The sequence below is a fragment of the Lipotes vexillifer genome, unplaced genomic scaffold (genome assembly GCF_000442215.2).
Source record: "Lipotes vexillifer unplaced genomic scaffold, Lipotes_vexillifer_v1.1 scaffold117, whole genome shotgun sequence".
Lineage (NCBI taxonomy): Eukaryota > Metazoa > Chordata > Mammalia > Artiodactyla > Lipotidae > Lipotes > Lipotes vexillifer.
Genome location: NW_006785593.1, coordinates 847,417 through 866,887, shown reverse-complemented (window position 1 = coordinate 866,887; position 19,471 = coordinate 847,417). Strand labels below are relative to the sequence as shown.

General features: G+C 35.9%; 1 protein-coding gene and 1 pseudogene across 1 annotated transcript in view; both read left to right on the top strand.

The window, feature by feature from the left end:
- Positions 1–19,471, top strand: part of LIN7A (lin-7 cell polarity scaffold A) — a 135,670-nt gene that overhangs the window by 79,670 nt on the left and 36,529 nt on the right. The window contains exons 3-4 of the mRNA XM_007457661.1: positions 15,348–15,419; positions 17,710–17,919. Of these exons, the coding sequence (XP_007457723.1) occupies positions 15,348–15,419; positions 17,710–17,919 (282 nt within the window). The remainder of the gene's footprint in view (positions 1–15,347; positions 15,420–17,709; positions 17,920–19,471) is intronic.
- On the top strand, positions 12,771–14,221 carry LOC103079600 (lupus La protein homolog; annotated as a pseudogene).

Below are 19,471 nucleotides of genomic sequence, written 5' to 3'. Positions count from 1 at the left end.
TTTGTCTGGTATGCGGGCCTCTCAGTGTTGTGGCCTCTCCCGTTGCGGAGCACAGGCTCCGGACGCGCAGGCTCAGCGGCCATGGCTCACAGGCCCAGGCGCTCCGCGGCATGTGGGATCCTCCCAGACCGGGGCACGAACCCGTGTCCCCTGCATCGGCAGGCGGACTCTCAACCACTGTGCCACCAGGGAAGCCCACAAATTATATCTTACAGCCCATATACTTCTCCTAATATTCAGTCCTACATACCTAGCTGTCTACTGAACATCTCTTGGAGATCACACAGTGACTCAAACTCATTATCCTGCATCCCTGTCCATGCCAGCAAACTAGACTCCTTTCCATCTTTTCTTACCCAGAGGCTTCCAACACCAAATTCTGTTCAGTTTACTCCTTAATCATATTCACCATTCTACTCTGAATTATATCCAGCATCTCTTGCTCGCCAAACTATAATAGTTTCCTTTTCAACCATGATCCATCTATGATGTCCTAAATATTGCACAGAACATAATTTAAGTAAAAACTTTTCATCGTTTATCTGAAACTCCAATCTAACTGTACATCCTGTATTTTTACTGTTACCTCTGGCAACTTTATTACTAGCTGTAATAATTTTATCTCAATCAACTGAATAATCAGGTTGATTTTTACTGAGTTAACGTTTTTCTTTACTATTCATTTGATTAGCTGATGACTCATATGACACTGACAATATACTCCTAATTATCCAAAATGATTAGTTCATTTTCCTGATAAATACCTATTTTAAGAAGTAGAAATTGATTTTACAACTCTTGCAAACTTTTAAGTATGCTGGTAAATTTCAACCCTGCTGAGCCAATATCCTAGAACTTTGGAATCCTTCATGAGATTTCACGTTGTCTTAATCCAATCAGAAAAAAAGAGACAGATTTTAAGCCCCAAACTTTGTTTGAATTTTACCCAAAGTAAACAAATAGAGATAATCCAGCCCCTTTGAATGGTGCTATACTAATTGGGAATGACAGCTTTCCAAAATTTTGCTCAGGCATTTCCTGTCACAGGGGCTCTTGCTGTGTAACAACGACAGGACAGGAACAGCTGCCTTAAGGGAATTCTTTTTTAGACAACCGTAAGGAAAGAGATTTCTCCCTGGTGGCTTGGCCATCTGCCATGTGGACCCTGTGGAAATCATCCATTATTTGTGATCTCATTTTTTCTGTGCAGTTATTAAATAATTTGTACCAAGTATTTGTATTACCTTATGAAAGTTATGTGTGTTAAGAAGCCACTAGGACATATAAACCAATTATAAAAATAAGTAGAGAAATTAATGGTTAATGGCATAGTTTTAAAAATTATAGTCATTTCAGTTTTATAGTTTCACAACTAATGCTTCTGCTTTTATATAACAGAATAATTAGTTGTAAAACTATAAAACTGTACAGCGTATTTTCTCTTCCCTTTGCAAAATGTAAGTATATGGCAGAATCATTTTAATTCACTTACAACAAATGATATAACTAACTTTTGGAAATTTTAAAATTGATGGAGATTCTGAAGACTGTGATATGTAACATACCAACAGTCCCGATGCATCCCTACTGAGTTCCTACAGAACTAAAAAAAGAAGAAAAAACAAGAAAGGATGTGCCATCCATTTACTGTCAGGCATGATGGAGCATTTAATCCTCTTTGGGAAGTGATCCCAGGTTATCCTCCTTGAGGGTCCTCTCATCCCTGCCACATCATTTGGGAAGCAGAGTGCTGGAGAACTTTCTTAGTGTGCCCTTCTCATTAGAATTAACCTATAACAGCATTTTAGAAAAAGTCCCTGTCCCTTTATAACTTGGCTAGGAAGATGAGTAGATATTGAAAGGCATCAATTTGTCCAAAACGTTCCTTATCTTCATCTATATCTAAGCATTGGTGATCACTTGCAATTTGAGACTATATTTTCCTTCAGTCTAGTAATGCCTTTTTCATAAATTCACTTTAACACATGAGTTAGGTCACAAATTATGGACCATTTCAATTCAGCTTTTCTACTGCTGTAGTCTACTTAGTGTCCTTTAAAGCAGATCACAAATGGCATGTATCATATTGCAGCAGAAAGTCTGAGTTATGGAGTCTCACGTGTGGACTGTGAGAGGCAGACTTGAGATTTCAGTGCTGTTAAGATGGTATCATAGCCAGTGGTCCAGGAGTGCTCAGATCCTCTCCTGCATTCTGTCCTTCTCGAGGAGTTACCACCGAGGGAAGCAACGTGAAAGGCCCATAACCAAATAGGAAACAAACGACCACTTTGTTATTAGCATGGAAAGCACCCAAATCCTCTCTAATACGGCTCTTTCTGGTAAAATATAGATTGGAGAATGAAGTTTGGGCCCTTACATCTAAATGAATCCACCCTTTTCTCCAGTCTGAATCTGAGATGTCAGGTTTGGCTTAAGAAGGTATTACAGAATAGAAAACGAGAGCAACAGCTACATCTCCTCCAAGCAGGCAACTCCTACCTAAATTCTTGTGACATGGGTGCAGAAAGAGTAGAAGATGGGTCTCGTGGCTCCTAACCCTTTTAGAGACACTGTCAGTAACCCTGGTAAAACCATGGCTTAATACGGTTCTTGGGTGCTGACCAATCATGTGAGCAGATAGGTCTTCCTTCTCTGGGGATATTGAGGCAATAAGTAAGCAGGTGTACAGAGGCCCACACTTGAAAGAGAGGGGTCAGAAATGTTTAGTTACCCCAAATGTCACATATTTTTCAATCTTCAAATTCAGTGACTTTTGTTTTTGTTTTTGATTGTAGGTAATGCCACCATTTCTGGCAAGAATGTCAGTCGACATATTGGTTTTACCAGTAATACTGTCAAACATCTGTTTTAATGACTGAACTCTCCTTTTTTTATTTTTTAATAAATTTATTTATTTTTGGCTGTGTTGGGTCTTTGTTGCTGTGCACGGGCTTTCTCTAGTTGAGGTGAGCAGGGGCTACTCTTTGTTGTGGTGCACGGGCTTCTCATTGCAGTGGCTTCTCGTTGTGGCGCACAGGCTCTAGGCACGCGGGCTTCAGTAGTTGTGGCATGTGGGCTCAGTAGTTGTGGCTCGTGGGCTCTAGGTGTGTGGGCTTCAGTAGTGTGGCACACGGGCTTAGTTGCTCCACAGCATGTGGGATCTTCCCAGACCAGGGCTCGAACCCGTGTCCCCTGCATTGGCAGGCGGATTCTTAACCACTGCACCACCAGGGAAGTCTCTGAACTCTCTTTTTAAATCATTTCAACCTAATAGAGATGTATTATCCTTTGCTTCTCTGTACCTGTCAATGTTTTTCTTGGCCAATGGGTGGCGTGTTTTCATCAAAGTTGATGGTCAAAGAGAGATGTAGAAAAAGACATTACTCAAGATATTTTATTCTTGGATTTTCACAGGATTGAGTTGACTCTTGATGGTCTTATTGTAGTAGACATGAATTGTAACCAGTGTGTAACATTTTCTTTTCTTTTAAAAAAATGGTTTGTTCTAGACATTAAATTTTATACCCTGAATTTTGTGGTTTATAGGAATTCTAACACTGTGATTTTAAATGGAACATTTCCACAGTTAGAAAAGCGTATGGGAACAATATAGATACATGGATTGCTATAGATTTAAATGTATAACATTTAATTATAGCTGCCATTTTTCCAAAATGGAAGAAAAAATTCAAGGCAAAAATTAGATATTTTTTGAATGTCTCTTCCTTAATAGATGAGCCAGTTTTCAATTGGTGTGGAACTGTTTCTACAAAGCCTCCTAAAATAAGTGGACCATGTGTTTGGTGACGAAATCTCTATTTCTATCTTATTCTAGTCACATCGAGTACAGTATGCACATTCACATCAGGGCACTCGATTTCTGCATGCATGGACTCCACTAAATGAAATTAAATTTAGAGCCACATATTTATTTTAGATACCTCCCTTGGCCTAAAATTTGCTTTCAGAAAAACTGCCGAGTTTTTATTATAAATACACCGTGGCTTAATATTGTGAATGTTGTCCAACTACCCAGGTGGCCTCTAATTATATAAGGACATGAGGGGGCTCAGTCTTCACTTTTAGTGTAATGAAAATATTTAAGTATTTTAAAATCAGAGTCCACATCAAATAACTTTATTCAACTCTTATCTCAGTTTGCAAATCTGAAAAATCAAGAAATCCATTAAAAAAATTATAGATAGCTATAGATATAAATATCAGTCTTAATACTTACATTGCTTTTTTTCTTATTAAAAAAGTACATTCTTGCTTGCTTTTTAATAAAAACCTACATATAAGAAGCTTTAATGAATATTATAATGTGGTAGGATTTGGACCATGTAATTTTCTCATTTAGACTTTCTCATTCATTTTCTCTAATCTGATCATATGTCTTTCTACTATTTTCCCTCTTGAGGTAACTTGGTTTAATGCCATTTTCATTTTTCACAATGTTGCTGAAAAATTTATTTCTTTTTTCCAGTCACTGATATAGAGAAGTTTATTTAATCTTGATTATAGTTCTATTGACATTTTAGTAGCTAGCCCATCTATAATAAGACACTTTGAAAGAGATATTACCATCCATTAATGTATATGTTGCTTTCCACACTGAGAAACTTTGAGGAATGGGGGCTAATGTTATACTTTTATTATATTAAATACTTTCTTAAATATCTGTAGGTTTTTGTGTTTTACAGTCTTTATTTTAGGTTTCTGAATATTTTCATCTCTTAAGAAATATTTTCTGCTTTTTTTAAAAGTCAGGTTTATTGAAGTATAATTGCCATCGAGTAATATTTCCCCTTTTCAGTGTACAGTTTCAGAGTTTTAGTAATCCCATACAATCATGTTAACCATAACCTTTATCAAGATATTAGAACAGTTCCAACACCCCGCAGATTTTCTCATACCTGGTTAGTCAATTCATCCCACCCCCAGCTTCTGACAACCTTTGATCTGTTTTCTGTCCTTATTATCTTGCCTTTTCCTGAGTATCGTATAAATGAAATCTATAGAGTCTGGCTTCTTTCACTTAGCAGCATGCATTTGAAATTCATCCACGTTGTTGCATGTATGAGTAGTTTGCTCCTTTTTATTGCCTAGCAGTATTCCACTGTATGGATGTGCTTCCATTTGATATTCATCCACAGTTGAAGCCTATTGAGTTCTTCCCAGTTTGTGGTGATCATGAATAATTATAATTAGATGCTTGCATCTAATTTTTGTATGAATATACATTTTTTTATTTATCTTGGATAAATAGCTAAATGTAGATAAGTGAATCTTACAAGTTTAGCTTTAAATCTGTGGAAGACTGTTAATTTGTTTTCTCAAGTGGATGTGCCATTTTCTACTCCCACAAGAGTTCTAGTTGTTCAACATTCTTCCACATACTAGGTATTGTCGGGATTTAAAAAAATCTAGACATTCTAATAAGTGTGTACATGTGTCTAATTATGATTTTAATTTGAATTTCCCAGCAACTAATGATGTTGATTATCTTTTCATATTTGCCACCCATACACCTTTCTTGATGACATGACTGTTCAGATACTTTACCCAATTTTTAATTGGGTTGTTTTCTTGTTATTGACTTTTGAAAACTCTTTCTATATTCTGGATAGGAGGCCATCATCAGCAAATATTTCCTCTTAGTCAGCTTGTCTTTTCATATTCCTAACAGTGTTTTTCCAAGAGTTAGTTTCTGCATCTTTTTTTTACTGTGACTTTAGTCTGTCCTCTCTTAGTTTCTAAACCCTCATATTAACAAATTTTCTTTGATTTCTAATGAAAAAATTATACCTTTTGGAATTGGAAGAGGCTAGTAGAAGAAAACAGGCTCTAAATATAGCATAGTTCTGTATAACATTTACTTGAGTAATGTAGCAATGAGGAATTCTCTTGGCTGAAAGTAGCAGAAAATCCAACTTCAGTGGCTGAAACAAATAGACTGTTTTTCTTCGTTACAGTTAGTTGAGAGTAGGCAGCTGCTCACAGGGATTCAGGAGCTCCATGTGATCAGAGCTGATGCCTATGTGTTTCCCTGGCCTTTCTCTTGCAGTTACAGGTTGCTACTACAGCTGATAATATCCACAATCAGGACGAGAAATAGAGGTGGGGAAACAGACAGTGTTTATACCAAAACAGCAACACTTTCATAGAAGCCTCTCATCTACTTCCAGTTGAATTCTCGCTGGACAGAACTGGGTCATGTGGCCAGGCAGTGCTGGGAGGAGGGAGTGGAAAATGGGGGTGGGGTAAGGTGAGCCTAAGTAGTGTTTGCCTCACGCAGCAACTTTGAATAACATCAAAATACAAGAGTCAACACAGCTATCTGCAAGAGCGGAAGACAGAACAATCAGAATCTAGTTTTGAACTCAAAGTTTTTTCCACACTTCTCACCAAGCAGCTAAATTCTAAAGGCATCGTTCCAACCAAATCTTAGACACGCATATAATAGTAATAATAGAAATATAGCAGCTATTATAATAAAAGTATAAGAATAACAGGTTATGGTTCATGAAGCCACATACTTTGTCTTCTTTGGCTGACTCTTGAAGATAGCATTTTACACAGTAGAAAACTAAGGTGCACAGATAGTAGGTCCCTTAAAGTCACATAGAAAAGGAGCAAAGGGCAAGAAACTGATGATATAGATTTGTCATCCCTTTCCTACATCTCTGTACCAATCAGGGTTTTCAAGATCAAGAAGAATGATTCAGTGTAAAGTTTATATTGTGATATTGTCTACATAGTCTATGATAAATGAGAGCTAAGAAGCAAGAATCCTCTTGCACTTCAATTTTAGCTGTTTGGTTTAACTCTAACTGGGAATTTTGTTGTAAATTTGGTCCACAAGAGAAGCTTTTATGACATTTCTACTTGACATTCTCCCAGTGACAAACTTTCCATCCAGAAAAGGTAGGCTATCTGCTTTTTAATATAAAGAAAAGTAAAATTTAAACTATTCACTTAAAATATTTTAAAACACTCTTCTATAATGAACATTAATACTAATTCTAAGTTTTAGAAACAACCAATATATTTTTTTTCATATTTTGGCCCAGGTGCCTAGCCTACTGACTAGAATAGCTTGTAAGTAAATATTAGTTGAATGAATGAATAAATGAATCTTTTTGAACCAACTCACCACAATTCCACTGCCTTTATTGAATTGATCTGTGTTTGTAAATTTTCAATAGCTTAGAATAGGTTCTAAATATACAAAATGCTATTGAATTTGTGGGATTTATTCCAGGTTAGGAAATTATTGACTAAGATGTAAACTAAAACTCTATACAAGAGTTTTTATAAATTATTTGACTTTCACTAGGAATTAAACCCATAATATCCAATAGAATGTGCTTAGAAATGCTGTAGCTAAAGGTTGCCAGACATTTGGGGACCCAAAAGATTCAGAGGACCATAAGCCCCATGCACCGTCCCTTGAAGGAAGCTCCTACAACCATTTTCTGTTTTCCCTTCAGAAACTTTCTCAGGGTATCTGGGAAATACTTTAGCTTTCCATAACACCTTTCTTCAAAATTTTGTACTTTTACAATTGTCCTTGAAAAGTAAGATAGGCAGGGATAGGTTTTGCCCCTTAGGAAGTAAAAAGCTAAGAAACGTTCCTAAGATGACATAGCTAATGCAAGTAGAATTAATATCTCCAAGTTTTGACTTGACTCTATAACTAGACCATGACCTTTTTAGCTCACTTTTGAAAGCCAACCATCAGAATCTATTGTATTTTATAGGAAAAAAGACTGACAGTAATACTGGATTTATTTCACTTAATCTTAGTATGTTATAACCAGAAAAGGATTAAAATGCTATTTCACTTTCATTTGGAGTGGTGCATTTGTTGGTTTCAGAATCGTATTGTTGATTGGCAGTCACAGCTTGTATAGTGGTAGAGACCGTATAAAACCCAGAAACTTTTATGCAAATTATAAGTACTTGTGACATCTGCACATCTGTTTCAACACATGCTGCCAAAATAGTAGTGGTCCGATGTTGTCTCAATATAAGAAAACCTGATGTGGTTAAAAGAGGAAACATTTGGGAGGCAACTAGATATCAATTCTGTACCAAATTGGCCACTAACTAGCTGTGCAGTTGTGGTTTTATTATCATCTCCATGGCTGTTTTCTTGTGTGTAGAATGCCTGAATCACAAGTTGTGAGAATTAAATGAACTCATAAATATAAAACGCTTAGCACTACTCTTGGCCTACAGTAAGTCCTTGTTAAATGCACACCCGAATCATATTTGACTCCAAAAATTACTGAACATTTACGAGACCCTTCACTCAGTGCTATACAAGTGTTGTTTTATAGCTCACTAATTATTACACATCAAAAGAAAATATATAGCTTGATTCATTAGTTCAGGGTTTCACAATCTCAGCATCATTGACATTTTGGCAGATAATTCATTATTGTGGGGAGCTGCCTTGAGCATTGTAGGATGTTTAGCAGCATCCCGGCTACTGGGCATGTCGACTACTAGATGCCAGCAGCACCATCCCTCTCCCCATTTGTGACAACCCAAAATGTCTCCAGACATTGCCCAGTGTCTCCTGGAGGCAGGGGCAAAATTCCCCTAGTTGAGAACTACAGTCTTTGATCAGTTCTTTCTAAAAGTGTTCATAGACTCCTAGTCCTAGAGGATTCTTCCTCAAAGATCCCAGGGCCAAATATGTTGAGAAACATTAAATAACAATGATAATAGTAATGATAATAACTAATTTTTTATGCACTTACTACATCCTACAAACTGTTCTTATCCTATTGAATCTTCACAACAGACATAGAAGTTAATTGATGCTTTAAGCACATTTTTCAAATGCAAAAATTGAGCCCCAGAGAAATGACGTAACTGACAAAAATCATACAATTAATAAGTGGCCCAGGGTTTGTTTCCAAGCCATCTCCAGAGCCTGTGCAATTATCTACATATAGTACTACTTCTTGCATAGCACGTTTTTAAATTCACAGTTCAAATTGGGGTGTTAAGGATAATTATTCGTAATTTGTATTTGCTTTAACTCAGGCTCTTACAAAATTAGTTTTTCTTTTGTGCTTCAGTTTTCCTCATTTTTATTTTTTATTGAAGTATAATTGACATATATTAGTTTCAGATGTACAACATAGCAATTTAATATTTGTATACCTTGTGAAATAATCACTACAGTAAGTCTAGTTTAAATCCATAACCATGAATAGTTACAATTTTTTTTTCCTTGTGATGAGAACTTTTATGATTTACTCTCTTAGTAACTTTCAAATATGCAATACAGTATTATTAACTGTAGTCACCATGCTGTCCACCATATTCCCATGACTTATTTTGTAACTGAAGTTTGTACCTTTCTGCCCACTCCCAGCTCCCCTCTCTGGCAACCACCAATCCATTTTCTGTATCTATGAGCTTGGTTTTATTTGTTTGTTTGTTTTGGTTTTTTTAGATTCCACATATAAGTGAGATCATGTGGTATTTATCTTTCTCTGTCTGACTTATTTCACTTAGCATAATGCCTTCAAGATCCATCTACATTGTTATGAGTAACAAGATTTTACTCTTTCTTTTTTTTGGCTGACTAGTATACCATTGCATGTATATACCATATCTTCTTTATCTATTTATCCACTGATGTCCACTTAGGTTGTTTCCATACCTTGGCTCCCCTAAATAATGCTGCAGTGAACATGGGTGTGCATATATCTTTTCAAATTAGTGTTTTCATTTTCTTTGGATAAATACCCAGAAGTGAAATTACTGGATCATATGGTAGTTCTATTTTTAATTTTTTGAGGAACCTACATAATGCTTTCCATAGTGGTGCACTAATTTACAATGGCACCAACAGTACATGAGGGTTTCCTTTTCTCCACATCCTCTCCAACACTTATTTCTTGTCATTTTGGTAATAGCCATTCTGACAGGTATGAGGTGATATCTCATTATGGTTTTGATTTGCATCCTCTGATGGTTAGTGATGTTGAGCATATTTTCATGCGCCTCTTGGCCATCTGTATGTCTTCTCTGGAAAAATATTCAGATCCTCTGCCCATTTTTGTATTGGATTGTTTTGTTTTTGCTGTTGGATGAGTTTTTCATATATTTTGGATATTAACCTCTTATCAGATATATGATTTGCAAATGTTTTCTCCCATTGAGTAGGTCGTTTTTTCATTTTGTTGACGATTTCCCTTGCTATGTAGAAGCTTTTTAATTTGATGTAGACCCATTTGTTTATTTTTGCTTTTGTTGTCTTTGCTTTTAGAGTCAGATCCAAAAAATAATCTTTAAGATTGATATCAAGGATCTACCACCTATGTTTTCTTCTAGGAGTTTTATGGTTTCAGGTCTAACATTTACGTGTTTAATCCATTTTGAATTAATTTTTGTGTATGGTCCAAGATAATAATTTAGTTTAATTCTTTTGCATGTGGCTGTCCAGTTTTCTCAACACCATTTATTGGAGAGACTGTCCTTTCCCTATTGTGTATTCTTGCTTCCTCTGTCATAAGTTAATTGACCATACATGTATGGGTTTATTTTTGGGCTCTCCATTCTGTCCCATTGATCTATGTGTCTGTTTTTATACCAATATTATAGAGTTTTGATTACTACAGCTTTGTAATATAGTTGGAAAACAAGGAGTGTGATGCCTCCAGCTTTGTTCTCCTTTTTCAAGATTGCTTTGTCTATTCAAGGTCTTTTGTGGTTCCATATAAATTTTAGGATTGTGTTCTATTTCTGTGAGATATGCCATTGGAATTTTGTTAAGAATGTCATTGACTCTATAGATTGTTCTAGGTGACATGGTCATTTTAACAATATTAATTCTTCCAGTCCATGAGTACAGAATATCTTCATTTATTTTGTGTCTTCTTCAGTTTCTTTCATCGACGTCTTATTAGTTTTCAGTGTACAGGCCTTTCACCTCCTTGGTTAAAAAAAAGTAGTTTTTGTTTCAATCAACTGATGACAACCATTCCTCCTCCCCCAATTATTTGCTACATGATTGTCCTCATAAACATCCTTGAATGCAAACAAACGTCACTCCTCCGGAAAAGATGACCACAATGACTCCAGACAAACTCAGTTGGCCAGGAGCCAAGGAGGGAGAAATTTACTCTGTTTGGGGAAGGCAGAGAATGTTTAACAGAGAAGACAATATTTGAATTAAGCCTTTAATGATTGTGTTAAACTTAGATAAATAAGAGTCTTCCTGATGGAAGGGCATTCCAAACAGAACATACAGCATGTGCAAAAGCCTGGGCAACTAAGAGGGTATGATATGTTTGGGTAACGGTCAGGGAGGAGAAAAGGGAGTAGGAAAACAAGACTAACGAGGAGGCTGTGCTCTGCATTATTTTCACTAGCTTGACTTTTGTAAGAATTTGACTTTGCAACCTTTACTGTAAGGGCAGCAGACAGCCAAGAGCACAGCAGCAGTATGGTCAGGTAGGTCCTTGATGTTGACAACTAAAGTCTATAGTGTTTTGGTGGTAGGGAGACCCAATTAAGACACTAATTCCGTGCTTCGAGCAACAGGTAATAAATAAGTTAGGATGGAGCAAACAGGTCAGATTTGAGAGAGTTTATTAACAAGAGAAACAGGCAAACAGGCTGGAGAAAATCCTCCTCTTAAATGCGCTGTAAGAGCAAGTAAGTGGCATTTATTTGTGGAAGGACCATTTCTGTGAAACAAAATGATACACTTTCAAGGAAATAAGATGGAAACATGTTTAGCAGTTATTTTGGTAACCTAAAGAATTTGCATTAACAGGTCCCAGTTCCACAAAATGCTCTTCTGGAAACTTGCTCTCTTCCTGTTCAGATTTCCCACAGAAACTGAATACCCCAGTTATTTAGTGGAAACATAAGGATAAAAGGTGGATCCTGAGTAGTGCTCCTACCTTCCTACTCCAGACCACTTTGTCTTTCTCCTCCTAAATATGCTACCTGGGAAAGATGAATCAGCATTAGTGGAGATTCAACCAAATATATTTGAGAAATGAGCCAATAAAAAATGTTGGGAAATCAGTCCCAGGCATTCAATGAATGGTTGTTGAATGGATGAATTAATCAAATTTTGAATTCACCTTAATAATTTTTGACTTAAGCATATAAAATAAGATCAATAGAAAGGAAAAAAACCTTCAATTAAAATTTTCCTATTTCACCTTTTACTGATGTAGTTAATGGGTCACTCCTGAAAAATACTCCAGCATAATACCAAATGGACTTTTACCCCTGTGCCTTATGCAATAGATATTTACAAATTTATTATTTAAATCTTCAAAATGAGCATATAATCAAGCATATTTCATCGTGTTATTTTTTTCAAAATATCTTCTTCAAACTATCCTTTAAAAGTCATCCTCTATACTTCAGTTTATTTAAAATTGAGCAATTTATTTTACTACCGATTTCCTAACCCCCCATCCCTGGTAGTTTAAAGGAAAAACAGTTTTTCTGTTATGTTTCAACTATTTGTATAGTTGTGTCTAGATTAGTAATAATTAGTTGTGTCTAATTAGTAATAATATCTGCTGTCTAAGGAGTACCTGCTGTGGATGGCATTTGGAAAGTATTCTTTCAAAGAAAAACAACCATACTGGCCAGGACAACCCCCATCTTCTTGAGGTGCATTGGGCAAGCCGGCGGTGCTGGGGAGGGGAAATGTGGCGGTCGCTGTTAGTGACCCTGTGGCACGTCTCTGTGGGACCAGGAACTTAAAGATAGCCAGAATGGCAGAAAATGGTGATAATGAAAAAATGGCTGCTCTGGAGGCCAAAATCTGTCATCAAATCGAGTATTATTTTGGTGACTTCAGTTTGCCACGTGACAAATTTTTAAAGGAACAGATCAAACTGGGTGAAGGCTGGGTACCTTTGGAGATAACGATAAAATTTAATAGGTTAAACCATCTAACAACAGACTTGAATGTAATAGTGGAAGCATTGAGCAAATCAAAGGCAGAACGCATGCAAATAAGTGAAGCAGAACTCATGGAAATAAGTGAAGATAAACTAAAATTAGAAGATCTCCAAGCAAACCCCTCCCTGAAGTGACTGATGAGTATAAAACTGATGTAAAAAACAGATCTGTTTATATTAAAGGCTTCCCAATTGATGCAACCCTTGATGACATAAAAGAATGATGGGAAGATAAAGGTCAGGTACTAAATATTAAGATGAGAAGAACATTGCACAAAGTATTTAAGGGATCAATATTTGCTGTATTTGATACCACTGAATCTGCTAAGAAGTTTGTTGAGACCCCTGGCCAGAAGTACAAAGACACAGACCTGCTAATACTTTTCAAGGACGATTACTTTGCAGAGAAAAATGAAGAAAGAAAGCAAAATAAAATAGAAGCTAAATTACTAGCTAAACATGAGCAAGAAGAAAAACAAAAGTTAGCAGAAAATGCTGAAATGAAATCTCTAGAAGAAAAGATTGGCTGCTTGCTGAAATTCTCGGGGGACTTAGATGAGCAGATGTGTAGAGAAGATTTGCATGTCCTTTTCTCAAATCATGGTGAAATAAAATGGATACTTTGTCAGAGGAGCCAAAGAGGAAATAATTCTGTTTAAAGAAAAAGCTATGGAAAGCAAAAGACGCAAATAATGGTAACCTACAATTAAGGAAAAAAGAGGTCACCTGGGAAGTTCTAGAAAGAGTTGTGGAAAAAGAAGCATTGAAAAAAATCTTAGAAGATCAACAAGAATCCCTAAACAAATAGAAATCAAAAGGTCGCAGATTTAAAGGAAAAGGAAAGGGAAATAAAGCTGCCCAGATTGGGTCTGCTAAAGGAAAAGTACAGTTTCAGGGCAAGAAAACTAAATTTGATAGTGATGATGAACATGATGAAAATGGTGCATCTAGACCAGTAAAAAGAGCAAGAGAAGAAACAGACAACCTTCATCAAAACAACAGAAAACAGGGCTTCCCTGGTGGCGCAGTGGTTGAGAGTCCGCCTGCCGATGCAGGGGTCACGGGTTCGTGCCCCGGTCCGGGAAGATCCCACATGCCGCGGAGCGGCTGGGCCCGTGAGCCGTGGCCGCTGAGCCTGCGCGTCCGGAGCCTGTGCTCCGCGACGGGAGAGGCCGCAACAGTGAGAGGCCCGTGTACCGCAATAAATAAAAAAAAAAACAATAATACAGCAGAAAACAGAAAATGGTGCCAAAGACCAGTAATTTAATAAACATTTTTTATTCATTTTAATTAGATTTTAAGCTGCTTTTGTCTTTGGAGGCTTTTCAAAAGAAAAAACGAATTAGGTCCACTTGAGTGTCTACCTGTAAGAAAGGAAAATTTTTTTGTTGTTTAACTTGTCTTTTTTTGTTGTTGTTGTTATCCAAATGAGTATGTTTTTATGTATAATTCTGTTCGTGTTCTTTCAGATTATTCAAATATCAAAAGAAACATTCTTCCACTAAATTGCCTTTGTAATATGAGAATGTGTTAATACAAAGTAATAAAATGTATACTGCAAAAAAAAAAGAAACAACCATACTAAATAAATATTCTTTACCCATTTTTCAGATGGGCAAAAAGAGCGTCAAAGTGGTAAAGTAGTTCAACCAAGACCTCATAGTTCCCCGATTGTATTATAAGGCTCAAATGTAGGTCCGTTAGTCAGCAAAACCTGTATGCTTTCTGTGACATCATTCTGGGTTCAGATTTTACCCCCCATTTTCTCTATTTCATCTAAATGTTAACATGAACCCATAGTTGATATGTTGTTCTGTATTACCAATACTAAGAATCTCTTACTTTACTTGTCTTTGCTCTTGAATCTCTGCAGTTATGAATTATGAATGTGTACCAGTAACACATTCCAACTTGCATACCTTCCAACATGCAAGGAAAAGATATTGTAATCCCAGCTCTGTGGAATATTAACTTAGAAAACTATTTTTAAAGTGTTACCTAGATTCAGGAAATAACTATATACATTATTTTTATTACACATTTGAGAGATAGAACTGCAAATAATGGTAAAAATTTTTACCAACAGTGGTTTTTATAAAACCAAATATAAAAGTTTTGTTACCTGATAAACATGGATAGCCAAATTAAAAAGTGAATAAAAGTGATTGCCCTCTCTTCTCTGCCCTAACCACCGCCTGCCCCCCCCGCCCCCCCCCAAAAAAATAGGAGGGATTTTTGGTCCAAATGATCAGGATAATTGATTCAAACCTATTTCACTTTGTGATAGGGAACTTCTGTCTTACAATGAAAACTTATTGTCCTATCTGCAATGAAAGAATTGATATTCTTAATGTTCTTACACATTCTTTTTTTATGTGAACATTTTAGGTGTATCAATATATGCATGAAACGATAACTGTTAATGGCTGTCCCGAATTCCGTGCCAGGGCCACAGCAAAGGTAAGACTTGAGTAACTTTAAAAATATACTTAACCCCAGTGATCTAGTAATTGATTGTGCGCGTGTGTGTTTCAGGTATTCTCGTGTGTACACTGTAAGAGAATTTAGACATCAGTGGCAGCCCAGAGTCTAGAACCAGTACTACTTCCCAGGTAAAAATCCTAATGGAAAATTGAACGTTTCTGCTGCTTCTGTAGCTTAAGAAAGGAGAATGATTTCATTAAACTCACTGAATGTTCATTTGGCACAAGCAAATCTGCTGGTTCATTGTATGAAATACTTCTTGGTTTTCTGACACATGCCTCTGATCCAAAAGAACCTGTTCCCTATTCAACGCATGAAGATTTGTACAAGTCTAAAAGTTTGACTCAAGCTAGACATGGCGAGAACTCACCTGATACCCACTGATGCAGGATTCTTCCATGTACTCAGCACAGTAGCTGAATGAATATGATGCTGACCTGAAGGGAAGGTCTGTTACCTGTTTTGGTAGTGACCACATTTGCTCTTGAAAAACTCAAATCCAGAGACTGCAGAGACCTTCCGAATGAAAATGTTACAGCAGCAGGATCATGAAATTATCTGGGAAACAGACCGTAGGAAATAATAGTTTTAAACTAAAATCACTAATGCAGTTCTTACTTTACAAGTACAGAAATGTTATAATAGATACACATTTGCTTTTTAAAAGCTTTTCTCTTTCTAATATGTGTAAGAAATAAGAACTGCTGAAAATAATCAGAATTTTCCATTTAATTCTTTTGTGTTACATCACCGCTTGTTTGGTTTCTCTCCTGATTTTTCATTCTGTAACTGAATACTATAGATTTGTGATTTTTTTGTTTTTTGATTTTTTTTAACCCAGGCAAAAAGAGGGTATTATTATCATTACATCATGCTTTGCTTGTACTGAAGTGGAACACACACAGAAAAATGATCCCTACATGGTTTAATTAAGGGGAAAGTGAATTATGTAGTGTTTTACCATTCTCATTTCTTATTCATGTAGAACAGCAGGATAGCAGCATAATGTTGCAATAGCACAATATTTTCTGGTTGTTTCTGGGCTGTCTGCATCGCATCCATGTCAGCCATTAAAATCTATGCATGACAGCAAGGTTTGCATGAGCAAATGCATGTAGCTAAAAGCAAGCCATTATTTCCATATCATTCACTATCTTTCACTAAATGCAGACAGTAGCATACTGCTAAATTGATGTGATAATGCTGTGTGTGGAAAAGAATGTACAGTCGTTGGGAATCAATATTTTCACAGTGTTGAGTAAATCACTTTATAGTAGGTATCTAACCAACTGTGGTTAAGGCAGTTTACCAGAGGTGGAAAATAAGAAGCAGGCAGAAGAATCTTTTCTTGATAGAAAGTATTTAAATCTTCTCCATGGAGGGGAGGGGGGTGAAAACTAATGGTAAGTTGTTTCCTTCAACTTATTTTTAAAATTAATATATATGAATTTTAAAATAAAGTTATATCCATATTAAATGATATTTTGTACATCTAGGTATAAAACCACGGACTGCTCATTTTGCCTACGTTACTGCAGTAGTTGAAATATTAATGTAAAATATAGGGGAAAAAAACCTGTGCCAGATAAGAGGACCTCTCATAATAATTTGGAATATTGATATGAAATAATTATAATCTGTTTGAATCTGTTATTTTCTTTTAGCTTTTTTTTCTTTTAGGCATTTTCAATCAAAAAAGAAAAAGAAACTAAATTTTCTAAGCCAGTGGTTTGGCAATAGCAAAATTCTAGATGTATTCACCAGTATATATACATATAAGTGCTCCTCAGTGTATTGAATACATTTATGTGCAAACACCAAGTTAGACCGTGTGTCATACAAAGAAGTGGAAGCCACGATCTCGGCCCTTCGGGTGCCCATGGTCAACATATATACAATATATACAGTAATTATAGTTTATGAACCATATGTAGGTATTATATGTACCAAAGCTATCTGGAGTCCAAGAATAGGAAGATTTGCATCTAGCCAAGGTTAGTGGGAAAGATGTTTATGAGGAAGGGAAATTTTTATCAAAATGGGTAAAGTCTAGAAAGGTGGAATTATCAGTAGTTGGGCTGAGCTTTACCAAAGAAAGGAATTATAAAGGACATCTAAATGAAGAAAGCCCCCCTCCCTTTCGTGTTCTTTCTTTCACAGGAGAATGCTATAAAATAGGAGGAGTTGCCTGATCTACACACTGCAAGTCATGTGATGAGCCTTATTTCCCTTGTTTTTATCACCAAATGACCATCTTTTCTTTCAGGCAACAGTTGCAGCTTTTGCAGCTAGTGAAGGCCATTCCCACCCTCGGGTAGTTGAGCTGCCAAAAACGGATGAAGGCCTTGGTTTTAATGTGATGGGAGGAAAGGAGCAAAATTCCCCCATTTATATCTCTCGCATCATTCCTGGAGGGGTGGCCGAAAGACACGGAGGCCTCAAGCGAGGAGACCAGCTACTATCAGTGAATGGAGTGGTACGTTCATAACGTAATCAGAGGTTTTTCTCTCTAAGCACATTCTTGTTTTTCCCCTGCTGTTACTAAAGTCAATGTTGAAATCCTAGAACAAATCTTAATTTTGTGTCCAAACAGCTTCCTCAGCATTGATGGATATTAAGCCTACCAAAGCAGTAATTTTATAGTTTTGATGTCTCATTTTGTCTTATTCAGGGATGATAAGTAGGACCTAGTGGGAAAATCATCCCAAGATATTATCCCAACTGGTAGAATTTCCCCCATATAATACTATAATTGAATTAATATTTAAAAGAGCATAATTTCAAGTCACTTTTATTCAGTTATTTTAAGCAAATATACACATTTAAAAAATAAAGCTAAAACTTCTCACTCTATATATTTTTCATTCTCATTAAAGAGGAAGAATAATTTTAATATGTGTAATAATAACACACATGGGAAAGGCTAATGCACAGATAATTCTGTAAGCCAGGTATACAGCTATAGTATAACAAAAATATATCAGCCTCTTTCCTGGAAAAGTTTGATTATATTATCTATTCATCATATTTATTTTAGTTTTCACGTGAAGTTAAAACTAAGAATATACATTTTTTTCATAACCTCATATTCTTTGGATGCCTTTACCTCTACATGTAACAACGAGTTGTTAATGAAATGGCTTCATGTGAAATGAATAATTTTTCCCCATAACCTCTACTTAAGTAAAAAATAATTAACCTAAAAGCATAAATTTCAGAAGTATAGATAGGAACGTATCAAAGCTTACTTTTCTGTTCACCTGTCTTCTAAGAACTTAAGATTTTAAAAAATAAATTAGATTTGGGTTATTTGTGGCCATAATGATTTCTGTTAAGGACATAATATCCAAAATAAATGAATTTGGAATGTGATATTTTGTTGGTAACTATGGAGTAAATTCTTCTATTTATATCTTGCATTTTTTTTTAGCCTGATTAGTAGCTTTATAGGACCCAAAATCATTCATTCAACTCCACTGATCTCTGCTGTACATCAAAATCATCAGTCCATGAATATTTTATTTCCCTTAAGCATTCCAATTCTAAAATTACCATTTCATTTACTTTTTTCTATGCAACAATGCTTTGAGATGAGCTTTTTATTGACCTTTAGATAACTATGACTTTTCAAAGCATGTTTCAACTGACAATTTTATAGTCAAGCTTTCTAGGAGAGGGCTCTAGAGCTAGGTCATGCAATTATGTCACAGAGTAATCTGTGCCTCAGTGTATGAAATTACAATTTCTATGAATATATTGGGTAGATCAAAAGAGAGTATAGATTTTAAAACATGAGAAGTACAAAAAAAGAACCAAAACTATATTAATAGTAAGTGTCTCTATATATAAAGGAACAGTAAATATATGTCAAATCAATTTAATGTGAGTTGACTTTAAGCTAACTGTCAAAAGGGCTAAATAGCCTTTGTTTAACCCATACATTTGCAGGGAACCCAGCTGCTGCCATTTCATAACCACTCATCCATTCCTTGCAATGACCATGTGACTTTATCTGGGAGTCTGTGGGA